This window comes from Erpetoichthys calabaricus, chromosome 11, assembly GCF_900747795.2.
Source record: "Erpetoichthys calabaricus chromosome 11, fErpCal1.3, whole genome shotgun sequence".
Lineage (NCBI taxonomy): Eukaryota > Metazoa > Chordata > Cladistia > Polypteriformes > Polypteridae > Erpetoichthys > Erpetoichthys calabaricus.
In genome coordinates, this window is record NC_041404.2 from 134,189,968 (window position 1) to 134,211,135 (window position 21,168).

The following is a 21,168-nucleotide window of genomic DNA, read 5'->3' on the forward strand; positions in this document are numbered from 1 at the left end:
GTTGACCTAACTGCTGGCTTGGCATGAATGAGCCCAGAATAAGAATAAGAAGTAATAACAGTACAAATAAAATATTCAGAAAGGAGAAAACTCATCAAGCAATGAGAAAAATGAGGTATAGCCTTCAATCTTTCTGACCAAAGCAGGAAACAAGCATCTCCTGTCTTTGGACATACCAGCAGAAGTCATTTGTTTGTAAATGATATTGTCTTTAAAGGATTTAAAATGCGACCCTGCTTACCAAGAGGTCCACTCTCTCAGCTCCAGGTTGTTCATTAATGGTACACCACAGTGACCACACCCAGAAATCCCAAGTCTTGAAGTAATAATACTAAAAAGCTATTCCTACAGCTTATAAGTTATCATCTGATACTGCTCACCACTGACTCTTATTGTTGGAAAAATTATCAAATACGACAGTCGGTAGTTACCCTTATAGTTAGTAAGTTATCAAATGATGGCGCTCACCTATGATCCCTTAAGTTAGTAAGTTATCTATTGAAGCTACTCAACAGTGACTTTGAGCTTTGGTTTACCATCAAATGTTGGTGCTCAGCAGAACCCCATATACTAAGTAGACTGTTCAAAGGTATTTCACAGTGACTCCTACACTTAGTAAGTATGGAAATAGCATCCACGGAGTTGGTAAGTTATCCAAAAAGAGTGCTTGATGCCTGCGTTTAGTATGTTATCAAATGATGGTGCTCAACATTGACCTATGCAGTCTTTAGGATGTCCACAAAACCATCAATATTCACTGAGTTGTGGAATAATAACACATAGCAGTGAGCCCCTAAATTAACCAATGATACTGCTGCTCCACAAGTTAGTAAGTTATCAAATGATCATGGTCAGCAGCAACCTTTACCTCCAGTAATTCCAACAAAAGTGAACACAATATTTTGTTGTGTATCTCTCTCTCTCTCTAGTGGACATAAGTTTAAAAATACTAATGGGGCATTGCCAGATTAATTAATTTGTAAAGGCTATATAACATTATGTGACTTTTTCAGCAATTTTCAGTGGTAGACTTCATTTACATAATATTACCAAGTTGAAGGTAGTTGGTGGTTTGCTCCCAAGAAATCAGTCATGTAGTCTGACATACCTGGTGACTCACTCTAACTATTCAGCAACTCGCTCTGAATTGTCTTTAGTCAAAGAGGCAGGCTCTATGTGCATGAGAGCTGACAACCAATGAATGCTCATTGGGAAGAACAATTTATAGAAAGCAGTGACAAGGAACATGGGGGCTTTGAAACTCACAAACAGAAAAGAAGATTGTCAGTCTTAAGTTACGTGGTTTACATACCATGACAGAATGAAAAAAAGAAAAAAGGATGCAGAGATTAATGCTGAACTCGCCAAAGCTGTTAAACCTTTCGAACAGAGCCAGTTCCACAAGGCAGCACACTATTAGCTGTCAGAAAAAGGCATGAGAAAGGCTGTGCTAAAAGGTCGGTGCTCGGTCAGTAAATGTGACATGGGTAACAATTTTCAGTCATTTAAATTGATGTGGCAAATCTGACCCCAAAACTGCAAGTCGCATAACGTGACATTATCTTAAGTGGAACTAAGTTTAACTACACTTGTATGCAGTAGTCCACGCTGTCTGCAAATTGTCAACTGATGTTTCTTAATAATGACCTCTATAGTTAGTAAGTGACCAATCAAGAACAAGCAACACATTTCTAGAAGTCATTGGAAAGAGTCCGGTGAAAGAGATTGGATTAGATTATACTGTGTCAAGGGTTGTGCAAGAAATATGAAGTGTAATTCATATGTGTTAATCCAATATGCTAAGCATATCTCTCTACAGGTGAAAATCATGTTTTAGGCTGCAGCTTTATTATATAATAAGAATATATTGATTCACAACATAAATAGTATAATCTACAAAAGACAGCACAAATAACATTGTCTTGTTGGGATTTTTAGTTTGAAGCTACCTGCCCTGAAGGTCTCTGTCCAGGATGGAGTATTATTGTAAAAGGAGAGGCACCTTCCACAGCCAATAAGTAAGTCATATTCTGATTATAAGTATGTCTAATTAAATAGTTATTAGTAATGACAGTGGCTGTGAATTGATATCAGCAAGCTACAAAAATTAATACCAATGTTGACCAGGTCAGATATGTAATTTTAAGCACTGGTTCAGGAGCAAATTATTCCAGAAATGTAGTGATAATTAGCAGTTTAAGGTTATGGATAAATGAAGTGATAACCCAATAAACTCAGCTGTTCAATTTCCAATGCTAATGTGATTTCTGGGAATCTAATATCTCAGTTTATGTGTGAACAGAGCTGTAAAATTACAGAGTCAAGCATGCAATATGTTATGACAAGTTTATACACGGTGGGCACAAAAAGCCCAACACACAGTGAGGAGATGAAGCTAGCAAGAAATCACCGTGCATGGCATTTCAGTTTATCTGTGGGTTTACTTGAGGTAAACCATACTGTATTTCTTATGATACCATTTGGATTTAATACGAAACATAGGAAGGAGAAAACAATTAACAAATACAAGAAACAATAAGAGAGAACAAACAAAATGGATAAACAACTAAAACCGGATAAGGAACTTTAACACCAGCATCACATAGGGCTAATGACAAAATCAAATTAATGGGCTGTATGTGTAAGTGGAAACAGCATGATTCTCAGGAAATGTTCTAGAAATTGTTGACCTGATATTGTTCCAGGTTCTACGTGTGAAAGAGTTTTGCAAAGGTGAGCTTCCAATTACACATGTGGAAATAGCCATTGAAGTTGTCAGAGGAGACCGGAAGTTTGAGTTCAGTGACCTTAGCTCCCAAAGAAAAAATGGCGGACACTTAATATATAAATATAAAGTAACCTATTCCAGGCATGAATCATTTGACCCTTCACCCTTGACTCAGCAGCGTTAGCCTTTGAGCATAAAGAGCTCATTTCTTTATGTTTCCAAAGAAAATCAAAAGTAAAGATGGGCAAGAGATGAGAAAAAAAGAAACATTTTAATGATATGTTCAAGTCATTTTCATAAAGTGAGACCTACCTGTGCTTATCAAACCTGATTGCATTGATTTGGAGAAACAAGCAGTTGTTGTTCTGATAGTGGTAGAGAAAGGCAGGCCAAATTGGCAAAAGTAAGAATAAAAGTCTAGGATGAGAAGGGAAAAATGATTGTTGTTAGGAGTAAAAATCAAAATATTAAAACACCAAAGGCAGTGTACCAAAAGACACAAAATATTATAAAGAGTTGGGGCATGAAATGACAAAGCTTGTATAATTGTTGACAAAGTCACAAACACGAATTAACAGTAATCACAATAACGTCATTCCAGACGCAAGTTACAGACTGAACTGAAGCAAGATGCTGCTGGAGGTGGGTATAAAGCACAGAGGCAGGAAGAGGTTGGCTCCGGTGATCAGAAACCAGAAGTTATATCACAGGTCATTGGGCAGTCATTCTTCTGGCCTGTTGATGGAAGAAGTGGAAAGTCATCAAAGACAGAGCCAACCCTTGACACAGGGTGGGATTACCCTTTCATGAGTGCTGAAATTGTGTCCTACACGCACATGTGTGACACCCAATATAAATGACAGAAAATGAATAAAAAAAAAACATGAAAAGTCCTCCCTTCCTGAATGGATTTTATCTCTAGCTAAACATACAATAAAGATTTTTTTTACAAATCCAAAATCTTGGATGCTTACACTAGCAGGTTGCTGTCTTAAATAGTTTCAAGGAGATGACATAACACGTTGAATGTTATAAACAAAACAAAAATACAGTAATCCCTCGCTATATCGCACTTCGCCTTTCGCGGCTTCACTCCATCGCGGATTTTATATGTAAGCATATTTAAATATATATCGCGGATTTTTCGCTGCTTCGCGGGTTTCTGTGGACAATGGGTCTTTTAATTTCTGGTACATGCTTCCTCAGTTGGTTTGCCCAGTTGATTTCATACAAGGGACGCTATTGGCAGATGCCTGAGAAGCTACCCAGCTTACTTTTCTCTTTCTTTTGCGCTGACTTTCTCTGATCCTGACGTAGGGGGATTGAGCAGGGGGGCTGTTCGCACACCTAGACGATACGGATGCTCGTCTAAAAATGCTGAAAGATTATCTTCACTTTGTGATCTTTTGTGCAGCTGCTTCCTGAAACGACATGCTGCACGGAGCTTCGCATACTTAAAAGCTCGAAGGGCACGTATTGATTTTTGATTGAAAAACAAACTCTGTCTCACTTTGTCTGCTCCTGACGGAGGGGGTGTGAGCTGCCGCCTTCAACAGCTTTGTGCCGCGGTGCTTCACATACTTAAAAGAAAAACAGCCCTATTGATCTGTTTGCTTTTCTCTCTATCTCTGTGACAGTCACTGCTCCTGACAAGCACTCCTTTGAAGAGGAAGATATGTTTGCATTCTTTTAATTGTGAGACGGAACTGTCATCTCTGTCTTGTCATGGAGCACAGTTTAAACTTTTGAAAAAGAGACAAATGTTTGTTTGCAGTGTTTGAATAAAGTTCATGTCTCTCTACAACCTCCTGTGTTTTTGCGCAAATCTGTGACCCCAGCATGACAATATAAAAATAACCATATAAACATATGGGTTTCTACTTCGCGGATTTTCTTATTTCGCGGGTGGCTCTGGAACGCAACCCCCGCGATGGAGGAGGGATTACTGTATGTGAAATATCAGTGTATGTAATCAGAAACACATTACATAAATAACAATACAATTATCAACATAATAAAAATTCACTGTGACTGTGACTGCTTTTTTACCTTTAATCAAGTCAGAGGTTTTCTTGTATATATTTTTAGTTATTCTAATATGTATTTCAAAGAAGGTTTGTTGTTTTTCACATTATAATAATATTTATTTATTTTTTGTGCTTTTGTAAAAAGCCAGATTTTTCCCAGGGGACACACACACTACTAGCTGTCTATCTAGAAGGCAAACTGACTACCAAAATGGACTCAGGAAGGAATAAAATTTAGAATCCCATCCTGAGTCCATTTTGGCAGTCATATTGCATTCTAGAAGGAATAAAATTTAGAATTCCTAGATGTATTACAGATACTATAACTAGATACTCTCAGTTCAGAGGAATTGAATAAACCTCTGGCATTATCAGAATTACTAGATGCTATAAACTCACTTCAGAGTGGTAATGCAGCAGGCCCAGATTGCTACCCTGCTGAATTTTATAATAAATTCTCGATTAAGTTAGCTCCCCTTTTATTAGCAACATTTATAGAAGCTAGAGACAATAAAATTCTACTTCAAATGTTTCGCCAAGCATTGATTACCATCTTTCCTAAGCAAAATAAAGACTTATTACAATGTGCATCATTCAGACCAATCTCTCTTCTGAATAACGATGTTAAGATACTCTCCAAAGTCCTATCTAGAAGGATTGAGAAAGTGTTTCCTTCAGTAATATCACAAGACCAAACTGGATTTATTAAATGTAGACACTTAGCTTTGATGCCTGTTTCATATAATATATTCACCTACAGAGTCTAACACCCCGGAGATGTTATTATTGTTGGATGCAGAAAAAGCATTCGATATGGTTGAATGGAACTACCTTTTCACTACACTGGAGAAATTTAGGTTTGGCCCGAACATATGTGCATGGATCAAACTACTGCATACCATTCTAGAATCTTCAGTTTGTATTAACAGCATCATTTCAGACTACTTCAAACTAGAATGTGGTACTAGACAAGGATGCCCCCTATCACCACTACTTTTTGCAATCACCATTGAGGCACTAGCAATTCATTGTTGAAATTCTTATGAGATAAAGGGAATTATCAGAGAAGGACTTGAACAGAAAATGTCACTATATGCAGATGATGTGGTACTATATATTTCAGATCCACAAAATACTGTGCCTGCAGTCCTAACAGCACTAATAGAATTTCAAAAGATTTCTGGTCTCAGAATTAATTTGAGTGTGCTCTTTCCAGTGAACTCTCTTGCACACAATACTAGATTGGACACCTTCCCTTTTATCATCGCAGATCATTTTAAATACCTAGGGGTAAACATCACAAGTAACCATAAAGCTCTTTATCAATAAACTATTGCTATCTGTATGGAAAAACTTAATCAAGACTTGCATAGATGGTCTACCCTTCATTTTACTTTAGCTGGAAGAATTAACATAGTCAAGACGAATATTCTTCCTAAGCATCTTTTTCTATTTCAGAGCATTCCAATATACATCAATATAAAATCCTGCTGTACTTCTTTATATTCCTTGCTTTGTACCCCAGTAATTACAAGTTATCGCCAATACACTAACAATCTAATTGTGCTTCATTCACTCAGAATATGGAACTAATGTAAGAAGTACTTCAAGATAGAGAAGCTTTTACCTCTGCATGATAACCACCTTTTTCCACCCTCTCAAATGTATGCATTTTTTTTTTATGCTTGGAAAACATTTGGGATTAAATCGCTTAGAGATTTGTGCATAGATGTCTTCGCATCCTATGAAGAATTGCACTCCAAATTTAACTTTCCAGCAACACATTTCTTTCATTACCTTCAAATTAGAAACTTTGCTAAACAAAACCTGCCCAATTTTCCTCACCTCCCACCTACTTCTACTCCGGAAAAAGTATTGATAAGTCTTGAGGACTCAGACAACATTTCTGTAATATATAGAAACTTTTTAATGTCCCTCCCTTTCTAAGATCCCAGGGTATAGTGGGAAAAGGAGTGGAAGGTAGCAATGCACAGAATTCACTCTAGCTCCGTATTCGCAAGGCATACAATTATTCATCTTAAAATCATCTATCGAGCACATCTGTCTTATTTAAAATTGTCCAAAATGTTTCCAGGGCAAGCTCCAACCTGCAATATTGCAGTCAAGTTCCAGCCTCATTGGGCCACATGTTTTGGGTGCGCACCAAATTAACATCATTCTGCACCAAAATGCCTTCCTAATCCACTAAGAGCTGTGTTTGGTGTGCTTCCAGATGGGCTTAAAGTGGAGGACAAACAAACTGTAATTACCTTTACTACACTATTGGCATGTAGACTTATCTTGCTCAACTGGAAGAATCCTAACTCACCTCTTTTAAGTCAGTGGGTAACTGATGTTATATATTATTTGAAATTGGAAAAAATTTAATTCTTACTCAGAAGATCTGTGCAAAACTTTTTTAAACCTGGCAGGATTTAATCAATAACATTTTAGAATAAGCATTTAATTTGAGGAAGCATATTCTCTTCCCTTTTTTATTTTATTTTGTATTAATTTATTTGTTATTTTTTTATTATTTTTTTTTCCTACTATTAAAGTTTTACTCTGTTCGTTTAGCTCTCTTTCTCATAGGTGGGGATTGATATGACTTGAACTCAGTTTTGTAAAATTTGTCTTGCTTGTATGGAACGTTACTTGCTTTTAATAAATTCAATACAATGCTAAAAATAAGGAAAACTAGAGTCCCAATAGTTGTTTGATCTTATGGCATTTATTTATTTAAATAAGTGTAAAATAGATGAGTCCCATAGGGAGTTCATCAAAAGCACCTACAATATTATAAATGCCTTTATGCCCTGGACTGGAAGAGAGAGGATAACCTGCTTTCCTATCTGCTTCCATGCTTCCACCGTTTCCCTGATGCTGGCCTCCCCTCCTTCATGTTATGATTTTAAGATTTGCTAAGAGCAAATTTACTTTTATTATGATCTGAGTCATTAAAGAAATTCTTTCTCTACAAATAATTCTTCTCTCTAATTTCAAATAAAGTTTTTTCAGTTTTGACACTTAGACACTTTGAAGATACTGTATTAGATGTGCTGCATCTAAGATGAATTGAAATCTAAGTAATAAATGTTGATCTTATGTTTTTTTATCTGATATAGGGGTAGTCCATTTGGTCTATAACACTCATCTGATCCCATTTCCTCATAGCAGCATTTTTGAGTGTTTTATTTGACTTTGATTTCTCATTTGCATTTTGAGACTTGATAATTAGCCACTTGTTGTTTTTCTCATTTTAACCCTAGCCCATTTAGACTACATTTTTTGCAGTTTTATCTCTTACTTTACTCGCTGCCAGGTTGCCAGAAAGCTTTCAACATCTTTTTCCAAATTCTAAGCCTACTTAGCTTTGGCAAGGTTAAGGTTAGAGTTAGGGTTAGAATTTTTTTCTATTTTTAATATAACCTAGTTCATAGTTGGGATTTTTTCTAGAATCATTTCCAGGGATTAGACACAGCTCTGACAACCATCTTGAGGTTCCTCTGCAAGTTTCCTGTAGTCAGCTTTTTCATAGAATCTCTGCTATAACCTAAGTGTTTGAAAAATGTTGCTTGATCTCCCCAGGCGCATTACTATGTTTCATCCTCTGGGATGGTAAGTAATGGGACAATTGTCCATAGGCAGCAGATCTGCCTGTTTCCCATTCAGGTGTAAGGCAGAAATTTTTCCTTCTCCGGGTTGAGTACAGTACTTCCATCATCTTGAGATGATAACCTTTTAATACAGGCCACGAAAAAGCTCTGCCAATTATTTGATGACAAAGTAAACTCAAAACCCAGAACTTTTATGTCAAACAGATCCCAGGTCACTAAAAATGTCAGAATCTTATTTAATTTTTGGATTTTCAAGCTTAGAGCTAAATGAAACTGACAAGAATTCTAACTTATATTCACAATTTAAAAGTAGTTGTTCCAACAGCAAATCTGTACTGCCAATTCATAAACACATTTGCAGAAGCCCAATTATTTTAAAATATGGTATTCAATAGTAAGCCATACAATTACATGAAGGGGTTAAGGTCACAAGCCCAGAGAGACATTCAATATTCACTAATGCATACATCAAACATCACTTCTTGAGGAGCTTTCTCTGCGGAAATGCCAGCTTGAAATAAATATTAATAACCCCCTGGAAAATCCTGTGTATGGTTTCCTTAAGCATTTGAATAGGATTTACTTTCAGCATGTAAAGCTCTTTCCATATTTGAAAGATTATTTTAAAAGATCAGATTAAATGAAGAAAAAGATATTTTGTTAACCTGTATCCTTTTCTTTATTGCCCCTTCCACTGCCATCTAAAGCAGAAATGAAAGCATCGCTTACACGTGTCATGTCGTCACAAACACGGATATTTCAAATTTCACCTTTTCACTGTCATCTTAAGAAAAACTCTCATATTAATCTTATGGGTTTATGGGATTGGTTTTAGTTTGTATTTTCAATACTATGATTAGAATCACCTTTTCTGTACCCTTAAAAGAGTTTGAGAATTTATTTATTTTGTGAAAATGCTTAAGTGCCTCAACACATTAAGGGGCCAATTAGTAAATATCTTGTAAAAGAAGTGTATTTCAACCATCTTATCTAAGACTCATGCTGGGACCCTCTGTAAGCATTATACAGTATTTATAAAGTATTCAACCCCTTGAAAATTTTCATGTTTTACTGTTAGGCAACACAGAAGCACAATGGATTTAATTTGGCTTTTTGGTGCTAATCAATCGAAAAAAACTCTTCAATGTAAAAATGAAAACCGATTTCTGCAAAGTGGTCTAAATTAATCTTCATACAAACATAAAATATGAAATGATTGATTGCATAAGTGATCATCACCATTAATATGACCCACCTGGTGTAGCCACTTGCTTTAAGATGTCACAGAATTAGTTCATCTCCACTGTGGTGAGTTGCACTCCCTCGGTGATGTCTTCCATATTGTATAAGAGTAAATACAGTAAGTGCTGAGAGTCCTCACGCTAGCATCAGCCTGCTCCTCTGAGGACTTAACACAGTTGGTAGACATATTCCCAATTTTTAAGGATTGCTTTTCAACTAAAAACACTCAACTACGATTGCGTTGATTACGATTTTTAAGTCCAAAAGTGAGTAACTTATTCAGCCAAAAAATCTCTTCAAAAGTGTGTGGGGGTTTATGACAGAGCTGTCACTATATTGGGTCGATAGACAACACACACATAGTGAAACTGAAAAGTTGCTTACAATTAAATTTCTTAACAAAATGTAATCAATTTATATTATCATTACATTTTGACATTTACATTTACAAAAAAATTAAATATTGAAAACTGACTTTAAAAAGAGACCCCCTTCAAACTTTCACAAATGGCTATTTCTGGCTCCGTGGTATTTCACACCATAACTGTCTCCTTTGAATCCTTATTTAAATCTGAAAAAGTGTAAAAATTTCTATTATTATAGCACAACATTCTCCAAACCTTTTAATCCAATTCAGGGTGCACAGCTTAGCCTGGCAGCCTAGGCAGGAAACAACCTGTTTAAAGTGCCAGTCCATTGCAGGGCTCACATATACACATCACCACTCTCACACAGAACCACTTTGGAGTCACCAATACACCTAACCTGCATTTTTTGATGATGAAGAAGGAAAACCCACATAGAGTGAAAACATTCAAACTCCAACAACATTGAGGTGTAGAAATTTATCCTAGCATACCGGACCATTGAAGCAGCTACACTAACTGCTATGATGGAGGACTCACAAACTCAAAAACAGACCTGAAAACATAAGTAGGCTTCAAAAAATTAAGTAAGCCTGGCCCTCGGTTTTCAGATCAGGTCTGTGCCCTGCACAGTAACAAAAAGAAAAGGTTTGTGTAAATCTCAAATAAGGGAACGGGGAACCATAAATATCTCTGGCCTCAAAAAAAGAGGTGAATCCTTTATTGAGACAAATGATTTAATAAGGAAAATATTTCAAAACAAACCAAATATTTCAGCATAGGACAAAGTTAAAAAATTCAAAAAATACATCAAAAAATAATTCAATGATGTAGAAGGAAAATAATTCTAAAACTAACAAATCCAAATCTGTTGAATCAAGCAAACAAAAAAAAAACGAGCAATATTTCAAATCTCAAATAAACCAAACAAGAACTTAAATGAGGTGAATCCAAACAAATGGAACCAAAAACACAAGCAAGAGTTAATTCCTCAACAAAAAGCTGAGACTTCACTAGTCATAACTAGGGCTCAGTATCAGGGGGCCCTGTCCCCGTGGCTCAATATATAAAAAACAAGGAACATAAACTTAAATTATGATGACAACATGTGAAAATGAAAACAAATAACAAAAAAAATAACAAACAACAGGATTTAACAAAAACTTCAACATATAAAAAATAGAAAATTTTCAGAAAAAAAGTAAAAAGATAAACAAAAACAAAGGTGAGGTGAAACCACGCCACCATGCACTGTACTACCCTGAATAACATTTTAGTTTATTCAAAGATTTGTTTTCAATACATATTTTGTACTTTTCAACCATCTTTAAGAAAACTACTAATTGAATAAAGGACTTTAAAAGTATTTGCATGTGTCCTTTCTGACAACTTGGCATTTCCCCCTTATGTTTATGTGGTTACTTTTAAAGGGTCAGATATTCTTCCATAGTCTGCATGGTTTTGGAAATACACATATAGTATAATAAATCCTGCATTTCGGGATGGATATGTTTCACATTAGGGGTGGCGTGATGGTCAGATGGCTCATGCCTTCGTCGTACATGCTTACTGCATGTCCCTCTCCAGCCATTGTCTGCATTGGCCTTTTATGTCCACATGCTTTTTTTCTGGTGACTCTAGTCCCTCCTCACATCCTAAAGATTGGAGGCAATAAAGTAACTGTCACATCCAGTGCTCCTGGGATAGGCCTATTGTGAATTTCCCCCTGGGATTAATAAAGTATCTATCTATCTATCTATCTATCTATCTATCTATCTATCTATCTATCTATCTATCTATCTATCTATCTATCTATCTATCTATCTATCTATTGTACCAAAGTACAAAATAGATCCTAACAACATGACATGTCATACTTTATATGTTAAAAATGAAGTGAGAGCATTTTGTAGATGTGTTTCCAAGCATTAATAGACTGTGACCAAGTAAGGTCTTGAGAACAGAATTCTTCACTTAGATTGCATTCACTTGTGTTATGCATTATTTACTACACTGTTCATTACAATTCCGCCTATAAATATACAAAAACATATAACGAAATGAGGTGGGTATTTTTGAACAATATGATAATTTCAATGGAGAAGGAGGAATAATGTCATAGATTGTTTTCTCCACTTCCTTTCCCAACAGACTAAACCCTTAAACTGCTTGCATGCAATTTTCTAACCCGTTTAATCCAAACCAGGGTCAAGAGGGGTGCTGGAGTCTATCCCAGCTAGCACAGGATACAAGACTGGAGAGGGCACCAGTCTAACACACCCACACACCAAACAAACATTAGGGCCAATTTAACTTCACCAATTCACGTATCTTGCGTGACTTGATCAGTGGCACCCGGATGAAACCTACACATATGCGGGAGAATATCCAAACTTCATGCTGGGATGATCCTGGTGCCCTTACTACAAGACAGCAGTGCTACTTCTCTGCCACTGTGTAGCCCCTCTGCTTACATGTAACATGAGATAAAAGGTTGTGACCAGTTTCTAACCTCAAACCCCACACATCCCTCCATATTAAATAACAAGAAAATGAGGAAGTAATGAAATATTTAGTTGATATTTATACTTTTGTGAATGTCAAATCTATAATCAAATATGTCTGTGTCTGATGCCTGCTTGCTTTTCAGGTTTGAAATTAATTTGATGTGTGACCGAGATGACCGCATCGCATTCCATTTTAACCCTCGTTTCTCGGAATCAGATATTGTCTGCAATTCATATGTGTCAAATCGCTGGGGTCAAGAAGAACGCTCCAATAATTTCCCCTTTGGAGCTGGAGAACCATTTCAGGTACAGATAAGTAAAGAATTCCTTGTTTGAAATCAAGTGTGTATTTTCATATAGGCACTGATGAAAAGATTCTGTTTTACTTGGTTGCAAGTTAGATTTGGATTATTTCTAGGTTGTGGTTATTTTATAGCATCTGCCCACAATACTTTTAAAAAGGTATTAATTTTGAAACCACAAAAATTCTTCAGTCCTGAAGACTGCACTTCTTTGCAAAAAAGAAGAAAAACATAAGCAAATCTAAATCAGTCCCTGAAGTAATTCCACCACAGAAGGAAAAACTCCATAAAGGGCAGGTAATCAGCAAACTGGAAAATCTGTCTCACACAAGACCTCTGTGTGTTTAACAGCATTTTCAAAATTCATGAAAATGAAAATCTTTTACAGACTTTCAAGTGGCTTAAATCCAACCATTAATTTTCTAGTGTGTTCACTCCAGCTCAGATTTACCAGAGTAAGGGATCATCAGGTGCAAGGCAGAAACCAACCCCAGATGAAGCCCTGGTGTACTCACACACACACACACACACACGCACACACACACACACACATGTGCTGTGTAACTGTTATGGGGTCAATTGAATTTTCAAAGCAGCAACAAAGTCTGAATACTTTCTGAAGCTTTCTGTATATGCAAAAATCTATCTATCTATCTATCTATCTATCTATCTATCTATCTATCTATCTATCTATCTATCTATCTATCTATCTATCGTCCCGGATTCTGAAGAAGAGTGGTACTAAAAAGAGCTTGACAAGGAAAGAGGTAGAGAAGGTGTTAAATAGAAGGGTTCAGTTTAGTACTGTAGTGGAAGGTGGACCAGTCACTCCATTAGTTGGGCAGGGTTATCTCAGGAAGGCCCAGGATGGCATAAAAATGTTATTATTTTGCGCTTTGTGTTTTGTTCTTTATTGAGTAACTCTCCTTGTATTTTGTATCTGTACTAATAAAAGGCAAAGCCCTCACTGACTCACTGACTCACTCATCACTAATTGTCCAACTTCCCGTGTAGGTAGAAGGCTGAAATTTGGCAGGCTCATTCCTTACAGCTTACTTACAAAAGTTAAGCAGGTTTCATTTCGAAATTCTACGCATTATGGTCATAACGGTCAACAACGTCCGCCATGTTAAACTTTCTTATTTATGGCCCCATCTTCACGAAATTTGGTAGGCGGCTTCCCTGCGCTAACCGAAAGCGATGTACGTACTTAATCGGTGGTATGATGCCACTGTCGGCTGAAATTCTACGCGTAACGGTCATAATGGTCGACAACATCCGCCATGTTAAACTATTATTTATGGCCCCATCTTCACGAAATTTGGTAGGCGGCTTCACTGCACTAACCGAAACCGATGTACGTACTTATTTCGGTGGTATGACGCCACTGTCAGCCGCCATATTGAACTTTCCAATGGTCTTTGTTACTTATGGGCCCATCTTCAAGAAATTTGGTACGCGGGTTCCCAACACTAACTGAATCCTACTTACGTACATATATACGTCCATAGCCTGTAACTCGGCCACTGTGTGAGTCGGTGTTGGGTCCCCCATCCCCACGCCTTCCACATAGTTGGCTGCTTGCCTATATAAGGCCGTCCATCGCTCTGGTCTCTTCTGCAGCCTTTTTATTTAATCCACGGCTTCTCCGCTGTTTTATTGTTCATTTATTATGATTATAGTTATTGTGTAGGTATTTTAGACTTAGTTTACATTGTTCAGGTACCCATTTCCTTTATCGTTCCAACCGTACCCCCATTAACATGTCTATCGAGGTGATCATCATCGATCCAGAGAACTGTCACTTACCGAGTGGTTTCCATGCCCGGAAATGGCGACTGCTTTTTCCATCCTCTGTGTTACATATTGCACGGCCATATCAGGCTCACTCTTGATATCCGGAAGAACATTGTGTCTCATGTATTGAATAACTGGGACAGGTTCAAAGTGTGGACTGATGATGGTACAGGAGAAAATTATACTACACAGGAGCAGTATAAGAGTGAAATGCTTAAGCTCTTCACCTGTGGTTCTGCATGTGAGTTGATGGCTGCTGCTGAATTGTTCGGTTGTCGCTTTCAAGTGTACCAAAATGGCCAAATATTTTACACCTTTGGAAAACCGCCAATGCCTCTTACAAAGCCTTCTTCAAAATGTTTACCCCAATCTACGAAATCTCCACAAAAACAACGTGTCATGGTTGAGGGAGAGAGCTATCCTGACACCGAGAAATAACATGACTACGACTATACACCACATTTTACTTCAAGAACTACCTTCACAACCGAAAACATATCAGTCTGTGGATTCAGTTGTAGAAGTGGAAGACGCGGTGCACTATCTGGTAGAGTTTCTCCACACTCTGAATCCTCCAGGCACTCCTGAGCATAATCTAATTTTGAAGGTTGTGGCACCAATAATGTTACTGAGAAACTTACAGCCACCAAAACTTTGTAACGGCACGAGACTTCAGGTCACTTGTCAGCAAAAGAACCTAATTGAGGCAACAATTTTTACTGGCAGTGGCTCAGGGGAGAGAGTTTTTATTCCTTGCATCCCCGTTATACCCTCTGATCTCCCATTTCAATTCAAACGCCTCCAATTTTCAGTAAGGCTCTGCTTCGCAATGACAATAAGTCTCAGGGACATACCCTACACATGGTTGGCATTGATAAGAGGCAAGATTGCTTTTCACAGGGCCAACTGTACGTTGCATGCTCAACAGTAAGCTCAGCGCACAGATTGGTCATATTACAACCAGAGGGCCGAACTAACAACGTGGTATACAAACAGATCCTTAACAAATAATTATTGGTATATTTTCCCTCAGTTTAAAAAAGTTTACTTTTCTTCTTAATAAAAATTTTAAGGCAGTACTTCGCCGCTGCGAAGCGTGGGTATTTTGCTAGTATGTAATAAAGGTTGGTGTTTTTGGCATGGAAATTAAGGGACCACATAGAAATGGGAGACAGAGGCTGAGAAGGTGACTGTGGACTGTCAGAAGGGATGGAGCCATGCTGAGTGCAGACAGTGTGTGTGTGTGTGTGTGTGCGTGTGTGTGCGTGTGCGTGTGTGTGTGTGTGTGTGCCAGAGAGACAAAGAGACAGAAGAAGAGGGAGATGACCACATACTTAGAGCGAACCCTTCAACATACACTGCTCTGCTTAAATCTACTGGCCTACATATTTAGTGGCCAACAATCTCAGGAAAGACCTTGGCTTGGCTCGGCTCTCAAAGGTGGGGGATATGAGTGCAGATAATATTGCCGCTGACCACAAGTAATGGTGTGAGCCGGCATTGTGAATGTGCAGGCAGTGGACATGGCAGAAAAGAGACCTTTGGAGCCTCATGGAAGGAGTTGTGGAAGACTGGAGTCGCTGCAGCAGTGTGGTAGGGAATAGACCATAAGGGCCATCGGACCTTACTCTTACTCTATGTTGATTAGTGTTGTCTTATTTTAATTCTTACTTTGTCTTTTATTTTTCTTTTCTTCATCATGTAAAGCACTTTGAGCTACATTATCTGTATGAAAATGTGCTATATAAATAAATGTTGTTGTTGTAGACGGCTTCATATGAGTGAACAAAGACTAGACATTGTATTTCACAATGTGTTAGGTCAGTGGTTCCAATCTTTCAGTTCTCAGGCCCCCCGTGGCTTCAGATTTTAGTTCCAACCATAAATGAACCTGCATTTTAATTAGCTTGATAATTTGGTGGGCCACTTGAAGTGATGTTGCTGGTTTAGCACACCACAGTGTTGAAAATGCACAAAGTTGTAGAACTTGTAAAGGATGTCACCACCCACACAGGAGCACGGTCTAATGTATTTCTGATGTTTATATTATTATATTTATATTATATTACATATACTCTAATATTTTCAGTTTGATGTATTTCCAGTTTTTGTTCATTTGCCAAAGTGCTACATTGTATTGCACATAAGTAATCAATGTGACTAATGATAAAAATGATGACTACTCTGAAATAGTGAGACGTACAAGTTCACACATTCTATTAGCTCCACCACTTTAAATAAATGAATGGGTCGCTTAATAGGCCTCTAGCCTTCAAAAGTTCACCCTACACATGTGCATACCTGAGCAAAGTTATGCCAAGAACACTTCAGGGTCAAAGGACCTGCCCAATGCCCCTGGTAACAGGCTTCTGGCACCAGACGCAAATAAAATTTCACATACTCCAAAAAAGAATTCTGTTCTAAATGAGAAATTATATTGAGCATATTATAGAAAACTGTAAAAACATCATTATAACAACTGAGTTGAGTTTGCCAGAAACATTAATAATAATACAATAATACAGTAATAATACATTATTGAGACAAGTTTGCTACTTATTTGATTTTTGCACTACAGTGTCATCTGCTTGACAGGTGTTATATGGGCAGTTTCCCGTCTGCACTTAATGTAGAAACACCACTGGTAATAAACCTGTACCTTTGTATATATTGGTCTACTTGGTCTTAGTTTAAAAAGTTTAAAAGTGCCGCCATTGTCCACAATTCCTCAATGCACTATTATCATTGTTGCTGATCTTTCCATTTCTGTAGTGTCATGAGCAAATTTGATAATATGTATTTAAATGAAAAAATGCAAGTATCAAAAAACAACACATTGATTAGTTTATGGAACAGTCATTATATAATTATAGTCATTATACAGTTAGACATTAAGAATACTCTGCTGCATTACATATGTCTTTTGCGTTTTAGGTTGAAATTTACTCTGACAATGAAAACTTCCATGTTTTTATTGATGATTCCAAAATTCTGAAGTACAAGCACCGAGTAGAAGATCTGAAAACAGTCACCAAAGTGCAAGTGACACATGACATCAATATCTCCTCTGTGGAAATCACAAAGAAGCCGTACTATTAAGACTTCCAAAGATGGGATGGATGGGAGTTAATGTTAAGCAGAAGCTGTCAAGCAGACTTTTCTGATCAGTTTTGGAGTCTATCAGTGTTTGCACTTTTGCTGTTAGATTTTTTGAAGCAGACCTGAATACTGAAGTGGAATGGAGGTTAGTCAAATCACTTGCACAGAGAGCACTCCTGCTAAGAGCTTCCATGAATCTATTTTTGCTGTGGAAAAGGTCAAATGTATTGAGAGACGGCTGATGAAAATATTTCAAAATAAAGTGCAATAAAAAATATTTGATTTGTTCTTGGTTACACTTAAATAATATAATTTTCTTCATACTGTTTTTACATATTAGTTAGAAAACATTTCACAGATTTAACAGCACAAAAGGTGCTACTTTATATGATTAAAAATAAGACACAACAGTATATTGAATTACACAGTGCAGTGCCAGTTATTGACTATTAGCTGGCTCTGGGGTCCCTCTTTCCAGTTCTTATTTTCAGCTGAGGTGAGTGTCCTGCAAAAAGGGAGCAGTTGTGTTTCTTTCATGGTGATCACTTGGTGTAGGTGAAAGGTGTAGAAAATAATACCTGAATCAGCTCTGCACTCGCTGGTCAGAATAACAAAAATGGAACTTGAACTCTGTGTTGACACTGCCCTGGACCTTTTTTTCAACTGATTGCCTCATTTCCTCATATTATATCTGGAATGTCTGTGCTTTATTGGGACAAAAGTTTCACTTGTAAAAAGTCCAGTTCTTGCATACTCTGAGACTGGGGTATGTGACACTTACAGAGCTTTGGCAAATCTGTACTCCTCTAAATTTTAATTAAATTGAATGCACTACATTATTACATTGACAAACCTGTTTGGTCCAATTTAGGGTCACCAATGGTCTTGAACACAAGGTAGAAACCATAACTGGACTGGGTTGCCACGGACTATTTAGAATCACTAGTTATCCCAACAGGAGTGTCCTTGGAATAATGAACGGAAAAGTAAGTCGATTAGAGGCAAGAAGAATGTGCAAATTCCATGCAGACAGATTTAAAACCAGGATGCTGGGTTCAATGTTGTGGGAGTTGGCGTCTGTACTGGCAGAATCATGAGCAAGATAGGAAACTGTCATGGCTGAGGGATACTGCATTAAAGGACACCCTCCTGAATACAGCCATTTGGACTTGTTCAAGCTTGATTTAAGGTTGCCATTTATGTTTTTGGGAGGTGAGGGAAGAGCTAGTATACCCAGATAAAAGCCCATGAAGACACAAAGAAAGTGTGCAAGCTTCACAGATAGGAAATGGACCCAGAACTCAGTACAGAACTGCCAACCTACTATAGCATATAAAATATCACATATGGCAATATTACAATATGTGTAGCATGTTCCATTGTTGCATAATCTTATTACAAAGAGAAATAATAAAGTTTACATTACTCTATTAGACAACCTTATTCCAAATGAAAATATTAATTAAAAAGCACATATTACCTTATTATGATATCTGGTAGTATTTATTATAAGGCATATCTTATATATAAACGTCTACATGTGGAAGTGTGTGTCTCTGTCTGTTCAGCCCGGAAGTGCGTGGCGGCCTGGAAGTGTAAGGCTACAACATGAAGCTCAAAGAAAGCTACTCTGTCACCAAAGTGAAACCACTGAGAAAAGAGACACTCGCTTAGCCACTAATACACAAGTGAGGCGAGCACATTGGCAAAACAAAACCTCTGAGGAGAGAGAAACTTGCTTAGCCACTGATAGATAACACAGGCGAGCACGTCGGCAAATCGAAACCGCCGAGGATAAAGAACCTTGCTTAGCCGCTAATACACAACTGATGTGATTGATTGATTGAAGTGCCAGAATCCATGGTTTCTAAGAGCCCTGGCTTTTTACAGCACAGGCTTACACAGCTAGTACTACATAAATACATTTGTACAGTAAATTGTATTATAACAGAAAATATACCTTAGCTTTTTACATAAACATGCTAAATGTGGTAAAGTCACATAGAACGAGCTTTTCTTTATTGCATAACTTTTTTACATTGGTTATATGTACTATATAGTATATCTTCACTTAGAATGTAACCTTTTTGTGTATGGTAATAGCATGCAAATCACACCTTCTCTCATTACTTAACCATATATAAAGGTAAATTTCTCATATAGTAGTATAGTATATAAGGGACAGTAAACCTTTACTCATTGCATAACCTGATTACATATGATAATATTAAGAACAAATAACACATACCCATATTACATTTTGTATTAAATGCATCATCTCTTACTAAATATGATAAAATGACATTTAAATCCTATTAAATACAGTAATCTGTTGAATAACATATGAGGCATATTACGGTCACACTTTAGTGGAGGTGTTCAGGGATGCACAAACCAGTGTGTTTCTTCGTGCCGGTCCCAAGCCCGGATAAATGGGGAGGATTATGTCAGGAAGGGCATCCGGTGTAAAATTTTGCCAAATCAATATGTGGACAACAATACAAATTTCCATACCGGATCAGTCAAGCCCCGGGCTAACAATGACCGCCACCAGTACTGTTAGCCAACAGGGTGCTGGGGGAAATTGGGCTACTGTTGGCCGAAGAAGAAGAAGAGGGGGGAGACGTGTCCGGAGGCAGGAGGAGAGGAGGAAAGTAAAGAGAGTGGAACTGAGGGTAGGAACTTTGAATGTTGGCAGTATGACTGGTAAGGGGAGAGAGTTAGCAGATATGATGGAGAGAAGGAAGGTTGATATATTGTGCATGCAAAAGACTACTGTAAATGGAAGGGGAGTTAGGTCAGGTGAATTGGAGGTGGATTCAAATTGTCCTATCATGGTGTGGATGGGAGGAGAAATGGGGTAGGAGTTATTCTGAAGGAACAGTATGTCAAGAGTGTTTTGAAGGTGAAAAGAGTGTCAGGCAGAGTAATGATTATGAAGCTGTAAATTGAAGGTGTGATGATGAATGTTGTTAGTGCATATGCCCCACAAGTTGGGTGTGCAATGGTGAGAAGGAAGATTTTTGGAGTGACTTGGATGAAGTGATGAACAGTGTACCCAAGGGACAGAAAGTGGTGATTGGAACAGATTTCAATAGGCATGTTGGTGAAGGGAACAGTGGAGACGAGGAGGTGATGGGTAGGTATGGTGTCAAGGAGAGGAATGAAGAAGGTCAGAGGGTAGTGGATTTTGCCAAAAGGATGGACATGGCTGTGGTGAATACATATTTTAAGAAGAGGGAGGAACATAGGGTTATGTGCAATAGTGGAGGAAGATGCACACGGGTAGATTACATCCTATGCAAAAGAGTTGATCTGAAGAAGATTGAAGACTGCAAAGTGGTGGCAGGGCAAAGTGTAGTTAAGCAGCAAAGGATGGTGGTCTGTAAGATGACGTTGGAGATCAAGAAGAGGAAGAGAGTGAGGGCAGAGCCAAGGATCAAATGGTGGAAGTTGAAAAAAGAAGACTGCAAAGTTGAGGTGA

General features: G+C 37.6%; 1 protein-coding gene across 1 annotated transcript; it reads left to right on the top strand.

The window, feature by feature from the left end:
• Nucleotides 1–621: 621 nt before the first annotated feature.
• Nucleotides 622–18,039, top strand: grifin (galectin-related inter-fiber protein). Its single transcript, XM_028814593.2, has 4 exons — nt 622–645; nt 1,939–2,018; nt 12,630–12,792; nt 17,520–18,039. The coding sequence occupies exons 1-4, from the start codon at nt 622–624 to the stop codon at nt 17,682–17,684; spliced, it is 432 nt and encodes a 143-aa protein (XP_028670426.1). The 3' UTR covers nt 17,685–18,039.
• The last annotated feature ends 3,129 nt before the right edge of the window (nt 18,040–21,168 follow it).

Excerpts from the sequence above, each read along its gene's own strand:
- grifin (XM_028814593.2), top strand. The coding sequence starts at position 622 with ATGGAAATAGCATCCACGGAGTTG. Across the intron at positions 646-1,938 it reads AAATAGCATCCACGGAGTTG|TTTGAAGCTACCTGCCCTGA; the intron begins GTAAGTTATCCA and ends TGGGATTTTTAG. Across the intron at positions 2,019-12,629 it reads GCACCTTCCACAGCCAATAA|GTTTGAAATTAATTTGATGT; the intron begins GTAAGTCATATT and ends CTTGCTTTTCAG.